The sequence below is a fragment of the Electrophorus electricus genome, chromosome 2, assembly GCF_013358815.1.
Source record: "Electrophorus electricus isolate fEleEle1 chromosome 2, fEleEle1.pri, whole genome shotgun sequence".
Taxonomy (NCBI): Eukaryota; Metazoa; Chordata; class Actinopteri; order Gymnotiformes; family Gymnotidae; genus Electrophorus; species Electrophorus electricus.
In genome coordinates, this window is record NC_049536.1 from 5,247,541 (window position 1) to 5,267,997 (window position 20,457).

Here is a 20,457-nt window from a genome sequence, read left to right on the forward strand (position 1 = left end):
GCAGCGAACTACAGTGGAATCCGTTTTGATAACGAGCAAAAGAGGAAGATTTTTCCAAACGAGACATTTTCGAATCCATGTGAAAGTGATTGTCTACTTAAAACTACAATTTGTTGTATTCGTGTAATAATTTAGTGTAATATCATAAGCCAGTAGCTTATGCAAGTTCGGACGTTCACGTCTTTTATTTTGAAAAACAGTTCAGGGCATTCTGAAGTTTTGAAGAGCCCGGCTAACGTCACTTAAAACGTAATCTTTCTTACAACAGCGGGATTATGTTAGTTGTTACTTGTGGCCTTGTTTTTAACTTGCATCTCCTGATATTCTTAAATATCCGATTTTTTTTACGTGCTTTAAGAATGTTTTATCAACTGCAAAGTGACAGATGTGACTACGCCTAGAGGTGTTTTTAAAAGGTAACGGCCTTTAGCGAGCTAGCCAAAATGAGAGTTTAGCCACGGCGCCACATGGAGGCTATTTTGAAGAACTTGGGAAACACAGTGGAAGTACTTGCCGTTTCACAGACTGTCTTCGTGAATGAATGGGATAATCAAACGGTGGTTAGAGCATTTCAATGGGCAAGGTACTGTGAACAAGTCTATACTCGCTTCCACACAACCCCCTCCATCCGAGCGGCTTTAGAGACCCGTCTTAATCAAACAAATGAGCGGCTTGCGGAGACCTTCTCGGGCTATCGTTTCCTGACGCTGTCTGATCTGGCGCAGTGTCAGCACAGGTTGTTCGCCGGTCTGTTAAGAAACCCAGTAGTTCCGTTGTCCGTAATCAAATCACTTTTTGACAAGTTTCCTTCGTTTGAAGATGGTGGAAGTCCAGACGAGCAGAGCAATGAAACAGATTCGGATCTCATCGGTTTCATTAGGCGCCGCTCAGCGTGTGACATATTGTGCTCCCTTGCGGTGGAGCGAAAGGAATCTTGTGGCTTGTCCCGGGCCTCGCAAGTTCAAGGCAAGTTGCTCTTGCAGCGCATTGAGGCAGTACAGTGCCGCCCGGACAATGATTCTTATGCGAGGACATTGTTGGATAGTTTCCTTCAGGACAGTGGAGGTTTGGGCAACTTTTCTGAGGTAATTGCTGCTGCGCTCCTGTCGGGATACCGTGAGGACGCTACAGCTCAAGATTTTCTCTTGAACTGGCTGCAAGGGCATCGTGACGTTCTCCACAGCATGTGTCAATCGTTACAACCTGCACTGTGTACCAAACTTTCCCAACAGTGTCCAACATTTAAACTTATTTACTGGGACAGTTTAAAAAAGTGGGCATCCTCCTTGGAGTACAATGTGAGTGACCAAGTGTGGGTTCAGAAGTGCAGCAATGCTGTGTCATTCAAATCAGTGGCGGACCGTGTGAAGTCCTTATGGAGTTCAGGTTCACCATTGAAAGAGGAGATGGAGAAAGATCTGGAAGTACTTAAACAGACAGATGGGGACTTTGAGGTCCATGGGCTGAGTGTCTGGACAGATCTGCTCAATTATCTTAAATGACTGCAGTTTTCTCAACTTTGGGATTGCTACGGAGGAAAAACAAAGTGAACTTGTAAGAACATTATATAACACTGGAAGAATGGCATTCATTTACTTGTGTGACAGAACCTATGTCATCATTAGGTAGTCTGCTGAAAATGTTTCTTTATTGCAGTGATGTCATCCTGTAGATTTTCTCCCTTGTTTGAGGTCAGTCAACTTTACTTTTAGCAGCTGTAAACTTTGTTTTTTATTTGTGTAATGGAATAAATCTGTAGCAAACGGGGAGATCATTTTCTTTAACTGCAGATACAAAGCTTGACCATCCTGTTGTAAAAGCTGTCAAACTCTCCATAATTTAAAACCATTTGTGTAATGAAAATAAATATATTTTTGTTTAATTCAAGCAGTTTACTGAAAGGTATTTAAGAACTAAAATTAAATTTTTTTAGGATTAAACTTGACAACTGGTATAATATCCGGAATGTATCAAATGGTATTTAAAGCATTTTATTTTTTAAACCTGGGTATATCTGGCACTTGTCACATTCGTTGATGAAGATGTGCATATCCATCCATTATAAAGGAATTGAGGTGTGGAAAGGAACACTAATTAGGTTAGTTTTGACAGATGGTGGCATCACTCATCACCTTGGCAACGATTGGCATCAATCCACCTTAAATGGGAAGTAAAGGCCGAATAGTGAATGTGCACATCCGTCAAATTAGTCTCCTGAGGATAATCTGTCATGTGCTCTGTGGACTAGATTACATCTGTTTCTCAGATTAGGACAGGAGAGAGTGAGGAGTTGCATTACATATTTAATGATTAATGAGGTCACTAGACCTTGTCCAAACCTTCAGTCAGAGCAGAGCACTAATAACATGAATTACATGAACTGTCAGACTTCAGTATTAACTTCAGTGGGTTGTGAGTTTTTTTAAATTAAATAATTAAAGGTCAAGGTTTTCTACACTATTGTTAGTGATGTACTCCTTGTAAAACCTTGATTTAGCTCTCATAACCTGTTTATACACCAGTAATGAAAGGGAGAGTGATTAAGGTAATTAGATTTTGTTAAGAAGAAAGTCACAAAGATGAGTGGCAATGATGCCCGTATAGCTATTGTCCAATGCTCTGAGACACATGCTAGTTGTTATGTTTGGCAAAGACCAGTTTGTTTTCACTTTTCTGTAATAACAACAAAAAAAATCTTGACAATTTAGATAAATGAATGTAGATGGTTAAGATAATCATGCTGTAGTAGTCTTATAAAAATGTCTGCTCCTAAGTTGATGTTGATGCTGTATCTTTTTTTGTCCCCCCCCCCCCCCCCCCCCCCATTTTCTTGTCCTTGTTTCCTTGGAAACTATGGTGTTTTCTCAGTTCAGATATATAGGAAGACTACAGCGAAAGGCCAATGCAAGCAGTAGTTGTGCATGCATAAACTAGGAAAATACTCATGAGATGCTGTCCTTGAAGGACCTCAACTCTCAGGTCTAGCCATGCAGAATTGTAATGCATATAATATTGTACTGTAGAATCAATAATGACAAACAAAACAATAACAGAATACAAATATTAATGTTGGTCAGGGAATGCAGCAAGAATATATGAGGCCTTCTTGCACATCATTATTCAGTTCACGTCATCATTCATTCAGGTCTCTGTTTTGAAGCTTCCACAGGCACAACATTTTTGATTCTTCCTCTTTTTTGCAAGTTTCCCCCTGGGATGGGTCTCAGGACCCAGACATCTGCTTGGTTAGCCTGAGCTTTGGCTTTTGCTCAGCTTGTCTTCATCAGTAAATGATGAGGACCAATCTCTAGATATTCTCCTTACCTTGTTAGTTCATGGTCAGCTTTTCCAAATCCTTATTAATACTTTTGAAGAGTGCTCTATAGGATCATTATAACTCCCAACAAATCCTCCTCTACCTTCTCATATATAAACCTAGGTCCACATAATTAAATTAGTATAATTCTATGAACCCTGCACTGTATGGTAAGCTACAATGTGGTAATAATGTTGTGGGGGTTGTTTTGTTGTTGTTGTTTTTTTCAACGTCATGCACCTGAGAGAAGTTCGTTAAGATTACAGTTATTTACCAAACACTTTACTATTAGCCAATTTATTAGAAATGCCTACCTTTTACCTACACTCACTGCTCACTTTATTAGGTACACCTGTCTAATAGGTCTATTTTATAAGTGTACAGTGTCAGCCTGTATGCTGTTGGCATGAAATATAGAACTACAGTTGTTTGGGTTTAAGTTGTGGACCATTTTCAGCATTTACACTGATATGGTAGTAACATGGTTGTGGGTGTTCAGCCTGAGCTTGTTTATCAAGCACAGGCATTTTTACACATCAGTGTGACTGCCAGGTTGATTAGTCTGTCAACCAATAATATCTTACCAACAATGGTCATGCACTCAGGAACTGACCATTCCTGAAGTGTTTGAGGATGTCTAATACAAATTATGCATGTCGACAGGACTATAGCTGGACTATAGATTATAACTACACATCTTCAAGACATCTTTGTTTGTCACAAAGTGGCTGGTGAATGTAAACAGCTGTGCACATTATCATTAAGTAAATATAGAAATCATTTCAAATTATTAGTTGAATATAGAAATCTCTTTGTTATACTGACACCAAGTGAATTGCTAAAAACATTTAAGTAATGAAATCCTCCACCACTACATTACAAATCATTTGTAGTATATTTCAGGGCTGAATCACACTGCTCAACAGCATCTCACTATATTAGAGGCAGGGAAATAGCAACAAAGACATGCCTCGTTAAGACAGTGATGAAAAGACTACCCACACAGTCAATCTCTAGCTGAGGGTCAGCAGTTTCACTGCTGAGGGAGACTGGGGATCTATCAGTCCGCCTACAGGAGAATAACCCTGCTGAACCACAGACAAACACAGACTGGAGCATGCAGCTGTCATCTGCTACTCATTTAACAATGACACGGTTTTTCATCTGGAAACCTAAAGCATAAAATGTATCCAGAGTGTAGTCTGTATATTCAGTTGCAAAATGACAACTTCAGGAAATAAGTGACTGGCTCCCCTGTCTGTTTGTCATACAGCTAAATCGCATGGGCTGGGGGGAAGGTACATGTACAAAGTTAGTCTCTTAAAATTGACATGCAAATTGTGGTAAGTTATAGAACACACAGTAGAAGTATGGCTGTGACTCACCATGTCTGGTACTGATTCTTCTCTCTGTCACTGGCTAATCTACTGGAGAGTGCAGTCAGGCAGAAGCCAGAATACAAAACTTGGGGAAAATGGGTGGAAAGAGAACGGTTGATGCACATCATACTGAGAGACCTGTCTGAGATAATGTTGACAAAAAAATGAGCTAAGACTATGGGTCTCAGAAGTACGAAAAAGGTGGGAACATGAAGAGTGCTGTGGCATGTCTGGTGAGAACAGGACTGGGACACATGCTTGCTTTCTCACCTGAGCCTCTGCAGTGTTCTGCAAGGTGAATATCAGGTACTGTATCCTCACTTTTCTTAGCTGGCTTTTGTAGTTACAGTTTTGTCCCCCAGCTCATATCTCAAGGCCAGCTAGGAGAGGTGAAAGCACACTAGATTGCTCTACTGATGAATCCCTGTACTTTATAAATAGATGTCATTTCAGAGTCAGCCAATTTCTTTGACACAGCAGTAGTGAATGAGAATGGCCTGAGGTAGTGTTCAGCTAAAAGGAGGTGATGTATTTCCACTGCACTTTGACACCGTGAACCGAGAGCAATCCAATCGAGAAAACCTCTTACAGAGGGAAAATATCTTTTTAGATTTCCACAAATACTCCTGTACTGTGTGTGAGGTGTGTGAGAGATTAAATTAATTTTGAAATAGGAAATGTTGGACAGTGCTGTGCCGGCTTTTCTATCATGGCTCTCAATGGAATAATTTAATGAAGGAAGTTGTAATTTTAAGAAATTTGGAGGGGGGGGGGTACTTGTGTCCTGGAACAGAAACAAAAAGTACTTGTATTTCACAAGCTAAAGGTCATTCATAACAACAGTCTTATCAGATTGCCTCTCCTGCACTCAAATGTGCTTCATTCTCTCTCCAGCTTTCTCATGTTTCCCATCCCCTACTCACTGGATTCATTAGCACTCCTCCTTCTTTGTCTCTGGCCATGTTCCACTCATGCACACACGCACACACATGCATGAAATGCCTGCATACAGGTGTATGTTTGTGAATGTGTTTCTCAATAGAGCACTGCACTGTTTATTTCTTTCAGCGTAGTGAACATTATACAGACCATGAATAGGGAGTCTGTACATGCAAATGTACATTTTCTCTTCTCTATGTAGAAATAATATTACCTTATTCGTATAACCATGTCAAATTATTTTTCTGACTACTGATGTACCACATATGTCATGCCATGCATTTATTAAGAACTCTTGACTGATATTCCTTATCATATTTAATTTGGACTTACTTCCATTTACTCATATTTTCTCCAAGCCACCTCATTCATATTGCATTTTTAAACAAAGGGAGGTGTAGCATTCATTAAATGTAAGCCCAACCCAACTCACTCTCTCTCCCTCACTCTCACACACACACACACACACACACACACACACACACACACACACACACACACAAAGTAGAGCCCATCTGCTATGGGACAGAGCTGAATAGGAAAGCCTCTCCCTAAGGATGTGTACCCTCTTCTCAACATGTGGCCAAGCTGATCTCTCTCTCTTCCCCTCTCTCCCTCTCGCTCACTGTGAGACTTAAAGAGGCAGGAGTGATAGGAGTACACCTGAGTCCCTGTAGCAAATGTCTGCAAATGGCTTCCATCAAATCAGGAGGCCATTCTCAAAAATAAGGATCACCTGGAGCACTGGGTTTGTTGTACAAATTTTAACAAGGCTCTAAGATTTACATGCCATCTGAATGTACCTCTAACATTTTAACAGAAAGTGTACTTTGCTCCTGAAGCACGGGCTTGTGACGTTTAGTGCTCTGCCTGGCTACACACAGTAGGCAAGCATAGCCACTCAGTCCTCACAAAGAGCGCAAACACTGTAGTGTTAGAACCCAGCAGGGACAACTATTCTGGGATGGTGAGAATGAGACGAGAAAGGGGCAAGAAGTTCCCACATGCTAGAGAGGTGTTAATAAGTGATGAAATAGTCATTTTACCTTAATTAATTGGTGAGAACAAAGAAGTTTTGCTTGCCAAGTGATGTGGCTATTAAAACACCAGAATGCTGAGCTCTGCCTCTTACTCTTGTTCAATTCCGTTTGAATCATAGAACAGGGGTTTGTTTTGTGTGTTTTCATCCAGTTTGTGGATTTAACTGATGTGAAGATGATTGAAATTCTCTGCAAACCCCTTTATAAACTATAAGATTTTCTTGGTGATAGTTAAAAACCTCACTTAATAACACCATAATAATGAATTGATAATTCACAGTGGCTACGATATTGTTACAAACCTATTGCTAAGTGTAGAAACATACAGTATATGTTGTTACTCATGGAAAATGTAAGTTGAAATTCCTGATAAACAAACCCCTTAAAATTATCCATAAAGTATGTTTCAATGGTCTAAGTCACCACAGCAACGACTCATTTCATACTTGGGCAACCTCAGCTCTGCCTTTAAGGAGGGAGGAAATAAATAAATAAATATATAAATGACCAAACAACCTCAGTAATGCCTTCTCTATGACCAGAAGTAAAAAAAAGTAACTGCACTATAACCCATTACATCATTGTTTCATTAATGCCATAACATAGATTTACTTTTTTAGGTTTTTTTTGAGAACAAGTGGACACATATATTACCTTAATGATAGTTGTATTGGGTTTACAAAATCCTAATTGAGGTTTTAAGAAAATAATCAATCTATGGTGCAAGATTACTGCTCATTTTTCCTCTCTTGCTGTTTCTGGTCTGAGGCCTCTGGCACTGTTAATATTGGTGAGTGCATGACTACGTCAAGACTGGGTGGGTTTATTGAAAGGGGTTGGGTAGAAGGATAATCATGTTCAGGCAACTCTGAGCCCTGCTGAGCTCTCGTCATTAAATAGTCATTTTAGATCTTGATTAGAACACTCAGTCCCAAGGGATCCTTGGATACCCCAAAACACCTGCCCCCAAGGCCAAGCACCAGCTCATCTGTTACACAACATGTACATGCATACTACAAGCTCACCCTCTTTGTTCAGTCATGAAGGCAATGCCAAAAATAAGCAAGGTGTGTGGAATGTGGTGTCATAAACGGACATTTTGAGAGAGATGAGCCAATGGCCTTTTCAGCTGTGTAGACCTGTTAGCAGGGCAATTGGCGTGACTGGTCTGGTTGGTTAACTGTGGAAAAACATGTTCAGCTTGACTGGTGACAGGATTGTGTGTGCTGTCACATCAACATGCAAAAGGGGAGGCAGCTTAGGTCATTAGGGTGTGCTAGTTCATCCCCCAGGCTTGAATTGCAGTTGCAAAGTGTATGTCAATTGAATGCAGGTCAAACCAACAGGAAATAGTTTATATGTGAGTAAAACTGAATGGTAACAATCAATAATGTATAACTGACATTTCACAGAATCTCAAAAGATATCAATTTGCTGAAAACCACTCAAACATAGAAACAATCATAATTGCATGCTTTTTTACTCAGCACTTTGGTAAAGCAGTTAAAGATACTAATTGGAAATTTTTTTGTAATCTACATTTAATCTAATTAGTAGTGATTTGTCTTTTTTTTTTTTTTGCTGGAAAACGTTACCTCAGAGGAGGTCAATAACATCGATGTAGTGCAGAATGTTGGAAGGGTGAAGACTATTGACTCTGCCATCTCTATAAGGTGGAAAGGGCATTTAGAAGAGAGGTAGGAAAGTCAACGCTGAACAACAGGAGCCCTGTTGAATGAAAGAACCTAGATAATACCAGTTGTTCACAGTGTGGGCACACTTTGCAAGGTTAAAAGGTTCAGACACTGTGAGTTTCAAATGTAAAGATTTTAAATTTAGATTTTAAGATGGTTATTCAAAAACATGCTATGTGATTACAGTTGGTAAGGAATGTTAAGAAATGTGTTTTGCAGTACAATGTAATCATTTCTTGACATCAATAAATCACTCTTTGACACAACAATAGAAGTTAATGACGTTTATGCTTAATTCTTAAACTATGTTAAGCATCGGTATATATCTGAATATCTCCACAATAAAATGACATTTAATGCTGTTTTTATTTTTATTTTTTGTGAACACTAACACGCATCATATTTGACCCAAATACATATATGTATAAAGGGCTTTGGCTAGTTCATAGTGGCACAAAAATGAAACAGCTAGCCCGACTAGAGAGAATGAAATTATGGCACATTTTCAGAAAACTGCAACAAACTCCCCCAAGCTGTTGCAGACATTGTAAGATCTGTCCCCTGAAAGCGAAATGCTGGATTTACACCTTTCTTTTATAATTCCACATTAGTTTTAACTCTTCACATCACACCATATACAACTAATATAAAATGACTTAGATTCACATTATATTTTATGTGCTATAATGGTTACCACTCCCATTAACTTATTGCAATGTATCGTTTTCCATGTAACAAGATTTTTTTTTTTTCTCATCAATCAATTCAGCCATTGAAAAGCAGTCTTACACTTGTCCTGGGTAGCATATCAAGCACACATTGGACTTAAAGATGGTATCTGCAAGAAATTCTATCAAACATTAAACCAACTTTCAATGATGATTACAGCAGAAAATGTTAGTCACAAAGCATTTGTATGAAGGTTTCATTGAGTTTTCAGTTGGACAACATATATAGCATGCTTTGTTTGACATCTCAATATACTTTAAAATTGTGAGCCTTCATATGGTTCTGTCTATGAAAAATATAGCCTTTGCACTGCAAGAAGCATACAGATCACCAACACAACTTCCCAGCAGTCTCACAGAAACAGTAGATCTATATAAACACAAGAAATTAAATCGCTTTCTTGAAGAAATACTTGCTAGACTGCCTCAGTGCTAGAGTACAGGATTGTATTGGAAAGGCAATACAGATCTCATACCACACACATCTCCTTGAAGTACATATGTAAAATGAATCAAATTAATGCTGTAAAATTAGATTTGTGCCACAATGGGTATAAGAGGGCACCTCAAACATGTAATCAAAAGAACTGTCAGACATTTGAACGTTAATACATTGTTACACCTCTTAATTTACTGACATATGTAAGTACATCAATATGTTCTTCAAATTTATACCATATATTCTTTCTGAGAAATAAATAAATAAACAATAATTCGCCATTTAAGTATCAATCAATGTACTTTTCATTTTGCTTTAAGGATTAGATCCCAAATAAGTGGACCAGTTTATAGTGTACAGCATTTAAGGTATTTTAGGTAAAACCTACTGTTGCCTATTTTTATAAATCCAAAAGATCAAAATCTACAATGGCAAAAATGCACTTGCTCATCATCATGTCAACCAACAACACTCTGGAATATTCTGTTTTACTAGTGATGTGTCAACTGATAAAAACTACACATCCCCTCTTTTATGGAGAACAATTTCAGGATCAAATATACATTAAATATGAAATGTGAATGAGAATATGAATATTCTCTAGAATTGTTAATTTATGAACTATATTGTGTAACCATTTGTATATATATTTATAATTAGTACATATCTGTTTATCATATTATACAATCTTATAATTTATTTAAGGTCAAAATGTTAAACAAAATGTTGAGTAAAATATAATAGGACCCAACCTGTCTTTATTTGAACACTTCCTGAACTCTCTCATACCATTCTATGAAAGACCTTTTTAAATACGGTAACTGATTTCCAAACTATTTTACATTCTTTGATTAATAAAGACTTTGTTACATTTATAATAAATTATCTATAAGTCCCTTTTCTATGTATACAATAGCTGTTTAAGTAATTATCTTTCTTGCTTCCTGCTTCATAATTTCAGAATTTGTCTCACCCATTCCCCCTTTATTAACTTTGCAGTTTGCATCACTGCAAACTATATGCAGATAGTTTCAGATCAGTCACCACAACCATTTAATTCTTTTCAGGTTTTTAAAACTTCTGTAGTGACCCACGTAATCCATCCCTAAATATTCTATGAATATCCATCTCTACCATGAGGATAGGTTGGCTCTGCTCCCTCCTGAATGTATTCCCCCTTTTTATACTATCCCTCTGCCCATCCCCCATTCAGCTGAGTTGTGGCTCCATATGATTTCGGGGGGGGCCCGAAGGCTCCCTGGGCTCCCAGTGGAGCATGGCTTAGTGTGATGTCACCGGTTTCCTCAGCCAGCTCATCTTCATCAATGAAGCCGCACTTCTCCTCACTGGTCTCCTCTGGATCGGCCCATGGCTGCTTCTCACCTGAGGCAAAGATCCCGTAGAACACCACGCCGCCGTAATGCACCAGCGAGGCAATCAAGAACACATTTTGCCACTCCTCACGGGTCTACCAAGTATATGAAAAGAAACGCATTCACAGCTTTGAGGGACATTTTCTTTGATTAATGTTAATTCTTATGTTAAGTGCGCCATACGTTAACACAACTTTCTGTATATCAGTTAAAAATACACTTAATTTAAATATATTATTATAAATTGTGGAAATTGTGACAGTCTCATTACCTTGTTTTTGGTCATGGCACCCACTATGAGGGGGCAAACCATACCAGACAGTGTACCAACTCCATTGGATATACCCATCAGTATGCTGGCATACCTGGGTGCTATGTCTAGGTGATTCACATTGAAGCCTTAATGAGAAAAATAGATAAAAACAGAAAAATTGATGGAGTAAAAAGAACCCTGAAAGAAAACCAATTTTCTAATAGATTCTTGAAAGTGCTGTAATTCTATGGTGAAGACATAATCTGTGTATGCTATAGATTGTGAAGCTATAGACTGGTAATCACTGGAACTCAATTTCTCCCAACAATTTTGAACAGTCTCTTACCTGATATGGCAAAGCCACTAAAACCCACTGCTAGCACCAGAAATGAGATGGCTACGCCTTTACTGTGGGAGAAGCCAACTACCAGTAGCAGAGTAGCCTCCATCCCAAATCCTATAGTAATACAAGCATAAGAGTCAAAAGTCAACCTGAGAGCTGTCACAGGGTCCCTCTCCCAATATAACTGGCTGTGCACTAATGACTGTCTCTGTAACCTCCACAGTTCATGATCTTCCTGACAGTGGTGGTGGACAGGATATTCTTGCTGCGCAGAAAGTCAGCGAGTTGGCCACCTATGGGCACTATGATAGTCATGACCAGGTGGGGTAGCGCAGAGAGCATGCCAACCTGAGAACACACCAATCATCTCATCTAATAGGCAGGCACACAGTGAACAGTTTTACAAGACAAATTCATCATATGTTAAATCTGGAAGAAAAAAAAAACACTTTGTAATAATAAAAATTAAACAAAATGAAACACAAGTAATACATTTTAATAATTAAATTGAGAAATTAATCTATCAGGACTTATTAAGATATAATTTAGCATTAATAAGCATTACTATTTTAAAAATACATTTCAGATTTCAGATGCCACCTTTGATACAATAATTCTCAAAGAAAAGTCACCATAACTCCATGTGCCTTTGATTCAAATAATCAAGCTACTCAATACCATGACCAGCTAAATCAATTCTGTGGCTGAATGAATACTCTCAGCCAAGTCAGTTTTATATCACTCTCTGTCTGGGTGCCAGAAATCAATAGTTATGTCATATTTTATTTATTTTAACACTTTCAGATCATATTTCTAAATATCCAACACAGAAAATGCAATCAGATAATGGAAGCTAGCTGTTAGTAAAAACAGTGCCAATTATGCAAGCACTAGCATGTTGTGTTGTGTAATGATACAGAAGCTGAGAAGTAACAGTTTGTCCTCCATGAACAAATACCATATGACTATATCAATCCAGCAATACTGTTAGCAGAATAATATTTGCCACCAGCATAAACCTTAGGGCAGGTTATGCCGTAGTTTCATCCATGCTAATTATTGTATTTTTTAAACCCAACATTGATAATTCAAAGCTAGACATTCAGTTTAGCAGGTACATCCTGGTCACATTACTGATCTCAAAGCCAAACACTTCAAGATCCAATGATCCTGGTCCTATAACTCACCTTACTGATCTCAAAGCCAAACACCTCCTCAAAATACGCTGGCTGGCTGATGAGCAGGAGATAGAAGGTCCAGCTCCTGCAGAAGTTGGCCACGATGATTGCATAGACGGGCATGGAGGTAAAAAATTTCCTCCAGGGTGTCTTAAATTTCTGAAAAGACACAGAGGATATTCTAAACTAAACATTGCATCATTTATTTTATTTATTTATTTCTTTATTCAAAATGTTTTCTTTATTAGAAAATGAGTTCTGACCTAGGAACTATTAAGCTTACATATCTTCAAAAATAAAGTTTCTGAACATTAAAATAATTAAACATTAAAATAATTACTTTACAAAACGTTTTTTGTTTCATAGGAAATTAGCTACGCTGCCCAGTAACCCTAGCGCTTATGTTCATGATTCAAGTTCTGTAAATTTCATGAGAAGAGACAATAGTTTTTTAAGAAACAACAGACCCACCTCTGTTGCCGCAAGCAATTTGGCTCCTTCTCCAATGCTTTCCTCTATGTAGCGTCGCTCTTCATCTGTAATAGTGGGGTGCTCTGCTGGGCTCTCATAAGACACAAGAATCCAAAACATGTACCAAAGAATACCAAAACTCCCTAAACAAGCAAAATACAATAAAGGTCAGGTGTAATACTGTATGTTTTTGCTACATGTCTTATATTAGTTCTCTAAGTGTGCATTCAGTCTGTCCTCCTAAACTTGTATGTTTCCTCTAGTAAACTGAATTCCAGCTAATTGTGTTGAAATCAGCTAAATGTGTTGCACTCAGGTCTGATGTTACAGATGGTGCAAAATTTCCTTTCATTACACTTCCACAGGGCATTACTGTAAAGTTTCAAAAAAACTCTTAATAATGTACCTTGAATACAGGGATGCTATGCTTACAACCAGTTGGGGTATTATTTCTGTTTCATTTTGATAAAGACTGGATAATTTAATACTAGAGTATTCCTACATTGTTCACATGCTACTTTTACCAATGACTTGGTTTATGATGAATGTTACTTTACAAGTTGCTGAGGACAGTATAAAAGCAGTACGTACCCATCTTGCATATAGCCCAAATCACAGGTAAATTGTTAATTAACTCACCATAAATGTAGAATACAGAGGACCAGCCTGAATACTGCACAAGGATTCCAGCCAGAGGCATGGCTACTACAGCCCCAGCATAGGAACCTGAGGGGTAGATTTTGGTTTTAGTCCCTTCATGCAATATGATGCTGATTAACATTTTTAAATTGTTGACATACACTATAAAGGACTTTGAGCTGCATTATAAATGTGTGAAATGTGTTATATACATAGTTATTATTACTGTAAAATAAAAACTCATATTTACCACAAAAAGAAGTGGTAGCCAAGCGACTTCTTTCTAAGGGTGGAGCCCATTTGCTCCAGATACCATGGCATGCTGGATAGGTCACACCCTGAGTTCAAATCAAGATGATAAAATACCTTCATATGTAGTTTTCCTTTATCAATACTCATCAAATAATAAAAAACATATCTTCAGTCTTCTTTAATGGGTACAAACTTATTGTATGTACACCTTTAATTTATACAGTACCATACTGTACCAGTTGTACAGTTACATATTACATATTGTAAGTGTGCACAACCTAAACCAATTAAACCGTAGAACTAAAGTCCATCTGTTGCCATGTACAATTTATTAGATCATCTCCATCCAATTTATCTTCATGTTCTGACTATAGAACAACAGCTGGCTGGATTATTTTTTTTAAAATATCCAGCCAGCTTTTGTTCTATAGTCAGAACATGAAGAGTTTAGATGGTCTAGAGTTTGGATAGTTTAGATGGAATTTAGATGGTCTAATGAATTGCTCTTTTTTTGGGTAAAAGAGCATTCTCAACACAGCAGTAACACTGACATGTTAGTGACATTGTTGTGGGAGTTAGGCTGGTATAAGTTTATCAGACACAGCAATGTTGCTGTGAGTTTTACACGTGTCATTGTCACTGATGCACTGAGAATGGTTTGTCACCTAAAACTATCCAGCCAACAATAAGCCTGTGGTCAGAAATTGACTAGTGATGAAGTGGTAGAGAATGGATAATGAAAAGCACATATGGAAATAGACAGACTATATATATATATATATATATATATATATATATATATATATATATATATATATATATATATATATATATATATATATATATATATATATATATATATGTACACAAGTATAATAATGTGGCAATAAGTGTACATTGGTACATTTTGAGTTTACAAACCTTCGTCATTAAGCAGCCAAATACAGTGACCGAATATTAATTTAAATCCCCTGAGTAGACAACATTGTTAAAAAAAGAAAGCACAAAAGCAAACAAATAAAACTCAGTCACCTTCTTAATAAGGATTAATAAACCATGGTGGCCAGTACAAAGCCAAGCAACCTGCCTGCTTTAACACAAAAACAGTAATGGTCCCATTTAATCTTCATTAGCTACTAATTTACACACAATCATTCACTGGTGAACAGAAATTGCTTGCTCCAGCAAGGGAAGCAGAAAGGTAGACTAATGTTTAATTTGCTGGAATTAGTCAATACACACAGAACATGAGCTGCTGTGGTTACACTGCTTTCATTCACTTGCTTTGACTACTGGTGTCATTCACTTTGCACACAACAAAGAATGTAATGGTAGATCATCTTATGGTTGGTAAGCTTCTCTCTCTCTCTCTCTCTCTCTCTCTCTCTCTCTCTCTCTCTCTCTCTCTCTCTCTCTCTCTGTCAGTCCTTTGTTTGGTTTCAAATATCCATTTCATATGATCTGCTCCAACTACTGTAATGTCTGTTTGTACTGATTTTAGGGGTATGGTTTGAGACAGTAGATTGAAAATCATACAATAAAACAATGAGGCAAAAGAGGTTTTTAACAAACTCCATTCATATCCATAATAATAGTTTACGATGTGTATCACATGGTATAAAAGAAGACTCAGGAAAATGTTCATTTGAATGTGATTAATAAGCTGAATAGTTGCATACACTTCCTACCTCAACAAGGCCTTGTAATATCCTCACGAATATGACACAACCATAGTGCACACGTGCAGCAGAAGGAATAAACATGTTGAGTGTTGATGTCAACAGGATAGCAGCACCAAACACCCTGGAAATCGAAGCCAAAGAGAAACATTAGCAGTGCTCATGTGTCTGATGCATTTGGACTTCCCAGGAAGTAGGTTACAGGTTACAGCAACTACAGAACTTTAATGTCAAACAAATGCATCAAAATTTTCATTTCTTGTAGTCTAATCACCATGATGAAATTATAATTTATTTGAATGGGAAAAGAATATACAGCTATGGATTGTTCACCTCAGAAGATTCAGCTCTGAATTGCTTACATTTCTTATGATTTCAGACCCACGATTAGGATATATCTATTGTGTATTCGAATTTATATTTATACCTGAATTTTAATAGTAGCTAGACTTTGAAGGATGCAGGTGAATGTATGCCTAGAGGTAGGATAGGCCTACACTCTTGTCATTCTTATGTAATGAAGTCATATTTTGTGAATCATTACCAAAGGGTGACTGTTTCACTATATAACAACTGCAGCAATAAAAGAACATGAGTGTAATGGCTAAATCAGTCTGCTGTAGATTAAACCCACTAACCCAGTATACGACATACGATATACGAATGATTAAATCGACATTTACGGTAAGTGATCCTCCAAATATAAAGTATCTATACAGTCGTTTTGGGGTTTATTTTGACAAAAAAATTATACAACTGCTGAATTTTCTAGGCTACCCCTTCCCCAGTTGGTTGGTTGTTTTTTAAGGTGCTATCCTATTATCAAATTACTTCAACTGGCTACTTTATATCATAAATCAGTGTGTCTGTTTGTATTTGGATTTGTTTCTTTTATTTATTAGATAGAGATTTTCCCTTGTAGGGAATACATTGGCGATAGCTCGTTAGTGTGTATTATCTGGTATATGGACGTGGTTGCCAGCATTTTCCCAGCAATGCCCACACTGCAGCCGCCGGTTGCCATGTGTCTCGAATACAAACGATCAGACACGCGTCTCCCTCGAGACTTCATTAACGAGGAGAGGGTGAACCTCTCGGGCACGTGCCTAGGCGTGTTTCGTGGTCAGCACGCTGATTTCTTTCAGATTTCGTTAGTCATGTGTGAGTATTTTCACATTTACGATAATGATGAGAAGTGCCCAATGTCCCAACTAATAGGTTATTTATAGGATAGGCGTAGTAATGGCTATTTAAACTACAATTTTGTAGTTAAAACATATTACCTAAACTAATAGGCTAATGATTAGAATGTGACCCTAATATATGTAGATTACAACTAAGTTTATGGGGTAGACGCAGTGACGGCTAATAAAACTGCAGTCTTGTAGTTTTAATACATATAGCCTAAACCTAATAGTGGTTAGAATGGGCCCATATGAAGACGTTATAGCCTGCAAACAGCTTTATATTTCCAGTCTGTCGTTCCGTGGGCCACTGCTATAATCTGGCAGATATTGTGAACGTAGTCTGATTAAAACGCGGAGTCACCTGTTCGCTGCCAGCCTAGAGGAGATGTATCCTCCCGGGATCTGTGTCACGATGTATCCCCAGAAAAACGAGCCGTGGATCATCCCGACTGTCTCTGGATCCCAGTTAAATTTTGCTTTCTTAGAAAACAAATTCATAGGAAAATAATCTGTAAGTAGCCTAAATAGGACGCCATAGATCACTTATTTATTCTAATTAGTTTTAATATGCCTGAAATACAAATGTGTTTTATTTATATATTTAAAGGAAACACGTCGCGTTTTCACGTCTGGGGTCTTATTAATCACTGCGCTTCATTACATTGCTTTGAATGAGAACAAATAGAAGAAGAGGAGCAGTCAGTGAGCAGGCTAACTGAGGGGAGGTCCCACACGCACACCTCTTTTACGATAATCTTGCCGCCCCGGTGGACAGTGCTGTTGTTGACCATGTCCACGATGGCGACCCCCAGGTTACAACGGATACCGAATGAAATACAGAAACCAAGACCACTCATGATGGCTATGATATAACGGCGAGGGAGGCCAAAACACGTGCAGTCACACAAGGGGGCTTTTTTCTCAGTTATCTCGGATGGACGGCCATCTTCCGTTAGCTCTATTACTTCACCAGTTTTCTGCTTCTTTTCCACAACCCTACGACAAAGAAACAAGAGAGTCAAATTGTTTCATATAACACAGTGTAGGAAAGACGTCGAAAACGTGTTCTAATTTTATTAGCTTGTATTTAATTTAAGATTTTAATTTAGCAAGGTTTTCCCAGTTTGAATCAGACAATATAGCCGACTGGCATAGATTCATTATTAAAATTCCTGAAATATTTTATTTGAAGGAACAAATGTAAGGGTCGTGTTCTTTCCAGTATTTACCCCGCAATGCAGCAGCTCTAAGGCCAACTCCGAAGTTCTTGGAATTCCTCAATCTTTATTTATTAATAATTTAAGTACAATTTAAATGGATTGCTGGATATTGTATCGGGTAATATTATTGCCTAGCATAAATACAGCATGCGATAAGCTATATATAATTAACTGCAAAAACAGAAACGAAATATAGTCTACCATCTAAATCCTAAACATTTTGATTGAACTTTTTGTGATACACTAAACAGTAGTTTTTATTAAGTATTAAGTAGCGTGAGACTTTCACTACCAGTGTGCAGGAGAAGATACAATTAAAACAAGCAAAACAAAGGTGGTACATAGTTCGCCAGTAGCCACAAAGCAGAAGGGACCGGAGTGTGCGCGCTCTTCTATGAAAGGCAATAATACCTTTAAAGTGAAATGTGGGCGAGAGTTTTTACGAAAGTTGTAAAAACAATTCAGCTATGCTCCGGGATATTTTTATATGTCTTGCCTTATTGCAAATAGAATGAGACATAAATTCATCTTCAGAATAAGGATGAAACGAAAATCTCTTTGCGGTTAATGCAAGTACTCATACACACAAGGCAAACCTTATTTTTACAGTATAAATACTAACCGATCAGCACGTGTTAATTATATTAAAATCTAACATAAAGCACGTGTCACGACTCACTCGATTTCATTAATTATTTAGGAAACCCAACCAGAAGAAAGATCCTCGGGGGAATTATTTTATCTCCAGTAGCATAGCAGCCTGGATAGAAGCATGATTTAACATGCTTCGCATGAAGATTTATATAAGATTTATATTTGAAAATGAAAAAAAAAAAAAAAACTGGTCTTGGAAGTACAGAATGGTAAATTCCAAATTTATTTGATTCCAAAATTTCCATGATTGAGTGATAACATGGATGCAAATTATGACGCTTCACGTCTTTTTTAGAAATAGTTACATATTATTTTTATAATTATAATTGTTATTATTATTAAGGTAAAAACAACAACAAAATAAGTAATACCTGTGTATATGTCCTAGCGTCTTCCCCGCGAGATTCTTCAGTCCCGCCTTACTAGGGGCAAAAACTCGCTCTTTCAGGGTATCCATATCCTAATGTGTTGTTTCGCTCGTTATTATCAGATTGCAGTATCGGCTTTCAGTTTGAATGAGTTGTAGGGTGCATATTCCTTTAGTGCATAAAACTCGACGATTTGAGTATTTGGACAAGCAAAAATCGGCATTCGTTTTTTAATCCCCACGTGAGTATGATCTGTTCCAACGCCTACACATGCAAGCGTTCAGATATGGTCTTCTTTTGCAGCAATTAAAATGTCCTTGAAGTTTTCCTTTCCCTCGAGTTCAGTTAATCCTCGTTTGTCCATCGTCACTGGAGAGTAAACCTTGAAATTATTCTTTAAAATGCTAAAATCAGAGACATCACGTATTTAGATATGTACATATATCACACAATGGTTTTATACATCGTGAAAAATGGATGCTAATACTATATTTAAGTTTAAAATTAGGCAGCCTGGGAGCTTTCACAACCGTGGACAGAGAAAGCGCGTGTAAACCCAGCTGTTCCAGGTACCCGCTGACAGGAGTGACGCGCACAAAGCATGCGCGCTATCCCTCCTCTGTCACTCTCATTTACAAATGTATTACACACCACTAAAAAAGGTTCTCGTTAAGACAAACAGATTCCCGTCACAACAATAAGTATCACGATTACGACTTTTTGTCCTGTTTTCTAATATGTAATACATTTGCATTTCACTAGTCCCATTTTACACCTGCAGAGCAGAGACGGTACCATGGAAACCAGATTGCCCTTCGAGTAAGGGTCTCTGGGGCTCTCTAAGAAACGAAAATAGGAAGGCAGTCTTAGTGTGGCTGTTTCTTCCTGTTTGAGGTGAAAAAGCAAAAAGAAAATACAGACAAGTGAATGTAAGCGTGTTTTAAAAGAATAACATGTAAAAAGAAAGAAAGAAGGAAAAGAAAAAAAGTTTAAATTTTAAATAACCACAAGTGGGCACTACAGGACTGAGCAACTAGTTTCATAAGTTTCGTTGGTGACTCATTCACTGTAATTGTACATGCCTAACTGAAGATTCCTCCACACCTTTTCCCCCTGTGTATCAGCCTCCACTCCTGGCTTTTTCCATAGCTCGGTAAGAGTTGCCTGTAGTTCCCTTCAGAGAGGCACATCTCCATCGAAAATGCAAGGACGGCCGCTCCCGACTCACAGGTTGTCCAGTGCCACTGCTGTCATGCCAATGACCACATTCCTGTTGACATGATATGGAAAAAAGAAGAGTCCAAA

At 37.8% G+C, this 20,457-nt stretch overlaps 2 protein-coding genes across 3 annotated transcripts; one reads left to right on the forward strand and one right to left on the reverse strand.

Moving 5' to 3' along the window:
- Positions 1 to 448: 448 nt before the first annotated feature.
- fancf (FA complementation group F) lies at positions 449 to 1,880 on the forward strand. The gene has a single exon (XM_027003184.2). It carries the CDS (start codon positions 468 to 470, stop codon positions 1,500 to 1,502), a length of 1,035 nt encoding a protein of 344 aa, XP_026858985.2. The 5' UTR covers positions 449 to 467; the 3' UTR covers positions 1,503 to 1,880.
- A 6,808-nt stretch (positions 1,881 to 8,688) lies between these two features.
- Positions 8,689 to 19,795, reverse strand: slc17a6a (solute carrier family 17 member 6a). 2 transcript variants are annotated; one of them, XM_027003185.2, is made up of 12 exons: positions 19,156 to 19,795; positions 17,651 to 17,906; positions 17,272 to 17,390; positions 15,733 to 15,847; positions 14,043 to 14,130; positions 13,793 to 13,879; positions 13,154 to 13,296; positions 12,692 to 12,841; positions 11,720 to 11,852; positions 11,508 to 11,618; positions 11,180 to 11,307; positions 8,689 to 11,003 (listed from the first exon to the last, which is right to left on the reverse strand). In XM_027003185.2, exons 1-12 carry the CDS (start codon positions 19,239 to 19,241, stop codon positions 10,722 to 10,724), a joined length of 1,698 nt encoding a protein of 565 aa, XP_026858986.2. In that variant the 5' UTR covers positions 19,242 to 19,795; the 3' UTR covers positions 8,689 to 10,721. The 2 variants fall into 2 exon arrangements, with proteins under 2 accessions (XP_026858986.2, XP_035392070.1); XM_035536177.1 differs by having other exon boundaries at positions 10,735 to 10,918.
- Positions 19,796 to 20,457: the final 662 nt, after the last annotated feature.

Coding starts and splice junctions, on each gene's coding strand:
- fancf (XM_027003184.2), top strand. CDS start 468: ATGGAGGCTATTTTGAAGAACTTGGGAAACACAGTGGAAGTACTTGCC.
- slc17a6a (XM_027003185.2), bottom strand. CDS start 19,241: ATGGATACCCTGAAAGAGCGAGTTTTTGCCCCTAGTAAGGCGGGACTG. Junction 11,853..12,691: donor TTGGCTTTGAGATCAGTAAG/GTGAGTTATAGG, acceptor GTGTGTTCTCAG/GTTGGCATGCTCTCTGCGCT. Junction 11,004..11,179: donor GTGCCATGACCAAAAACAAG/GTAATGAGACTG, acceptor TATACTTGGTAG/ACCCGTGAGGAGTGGCAAAA.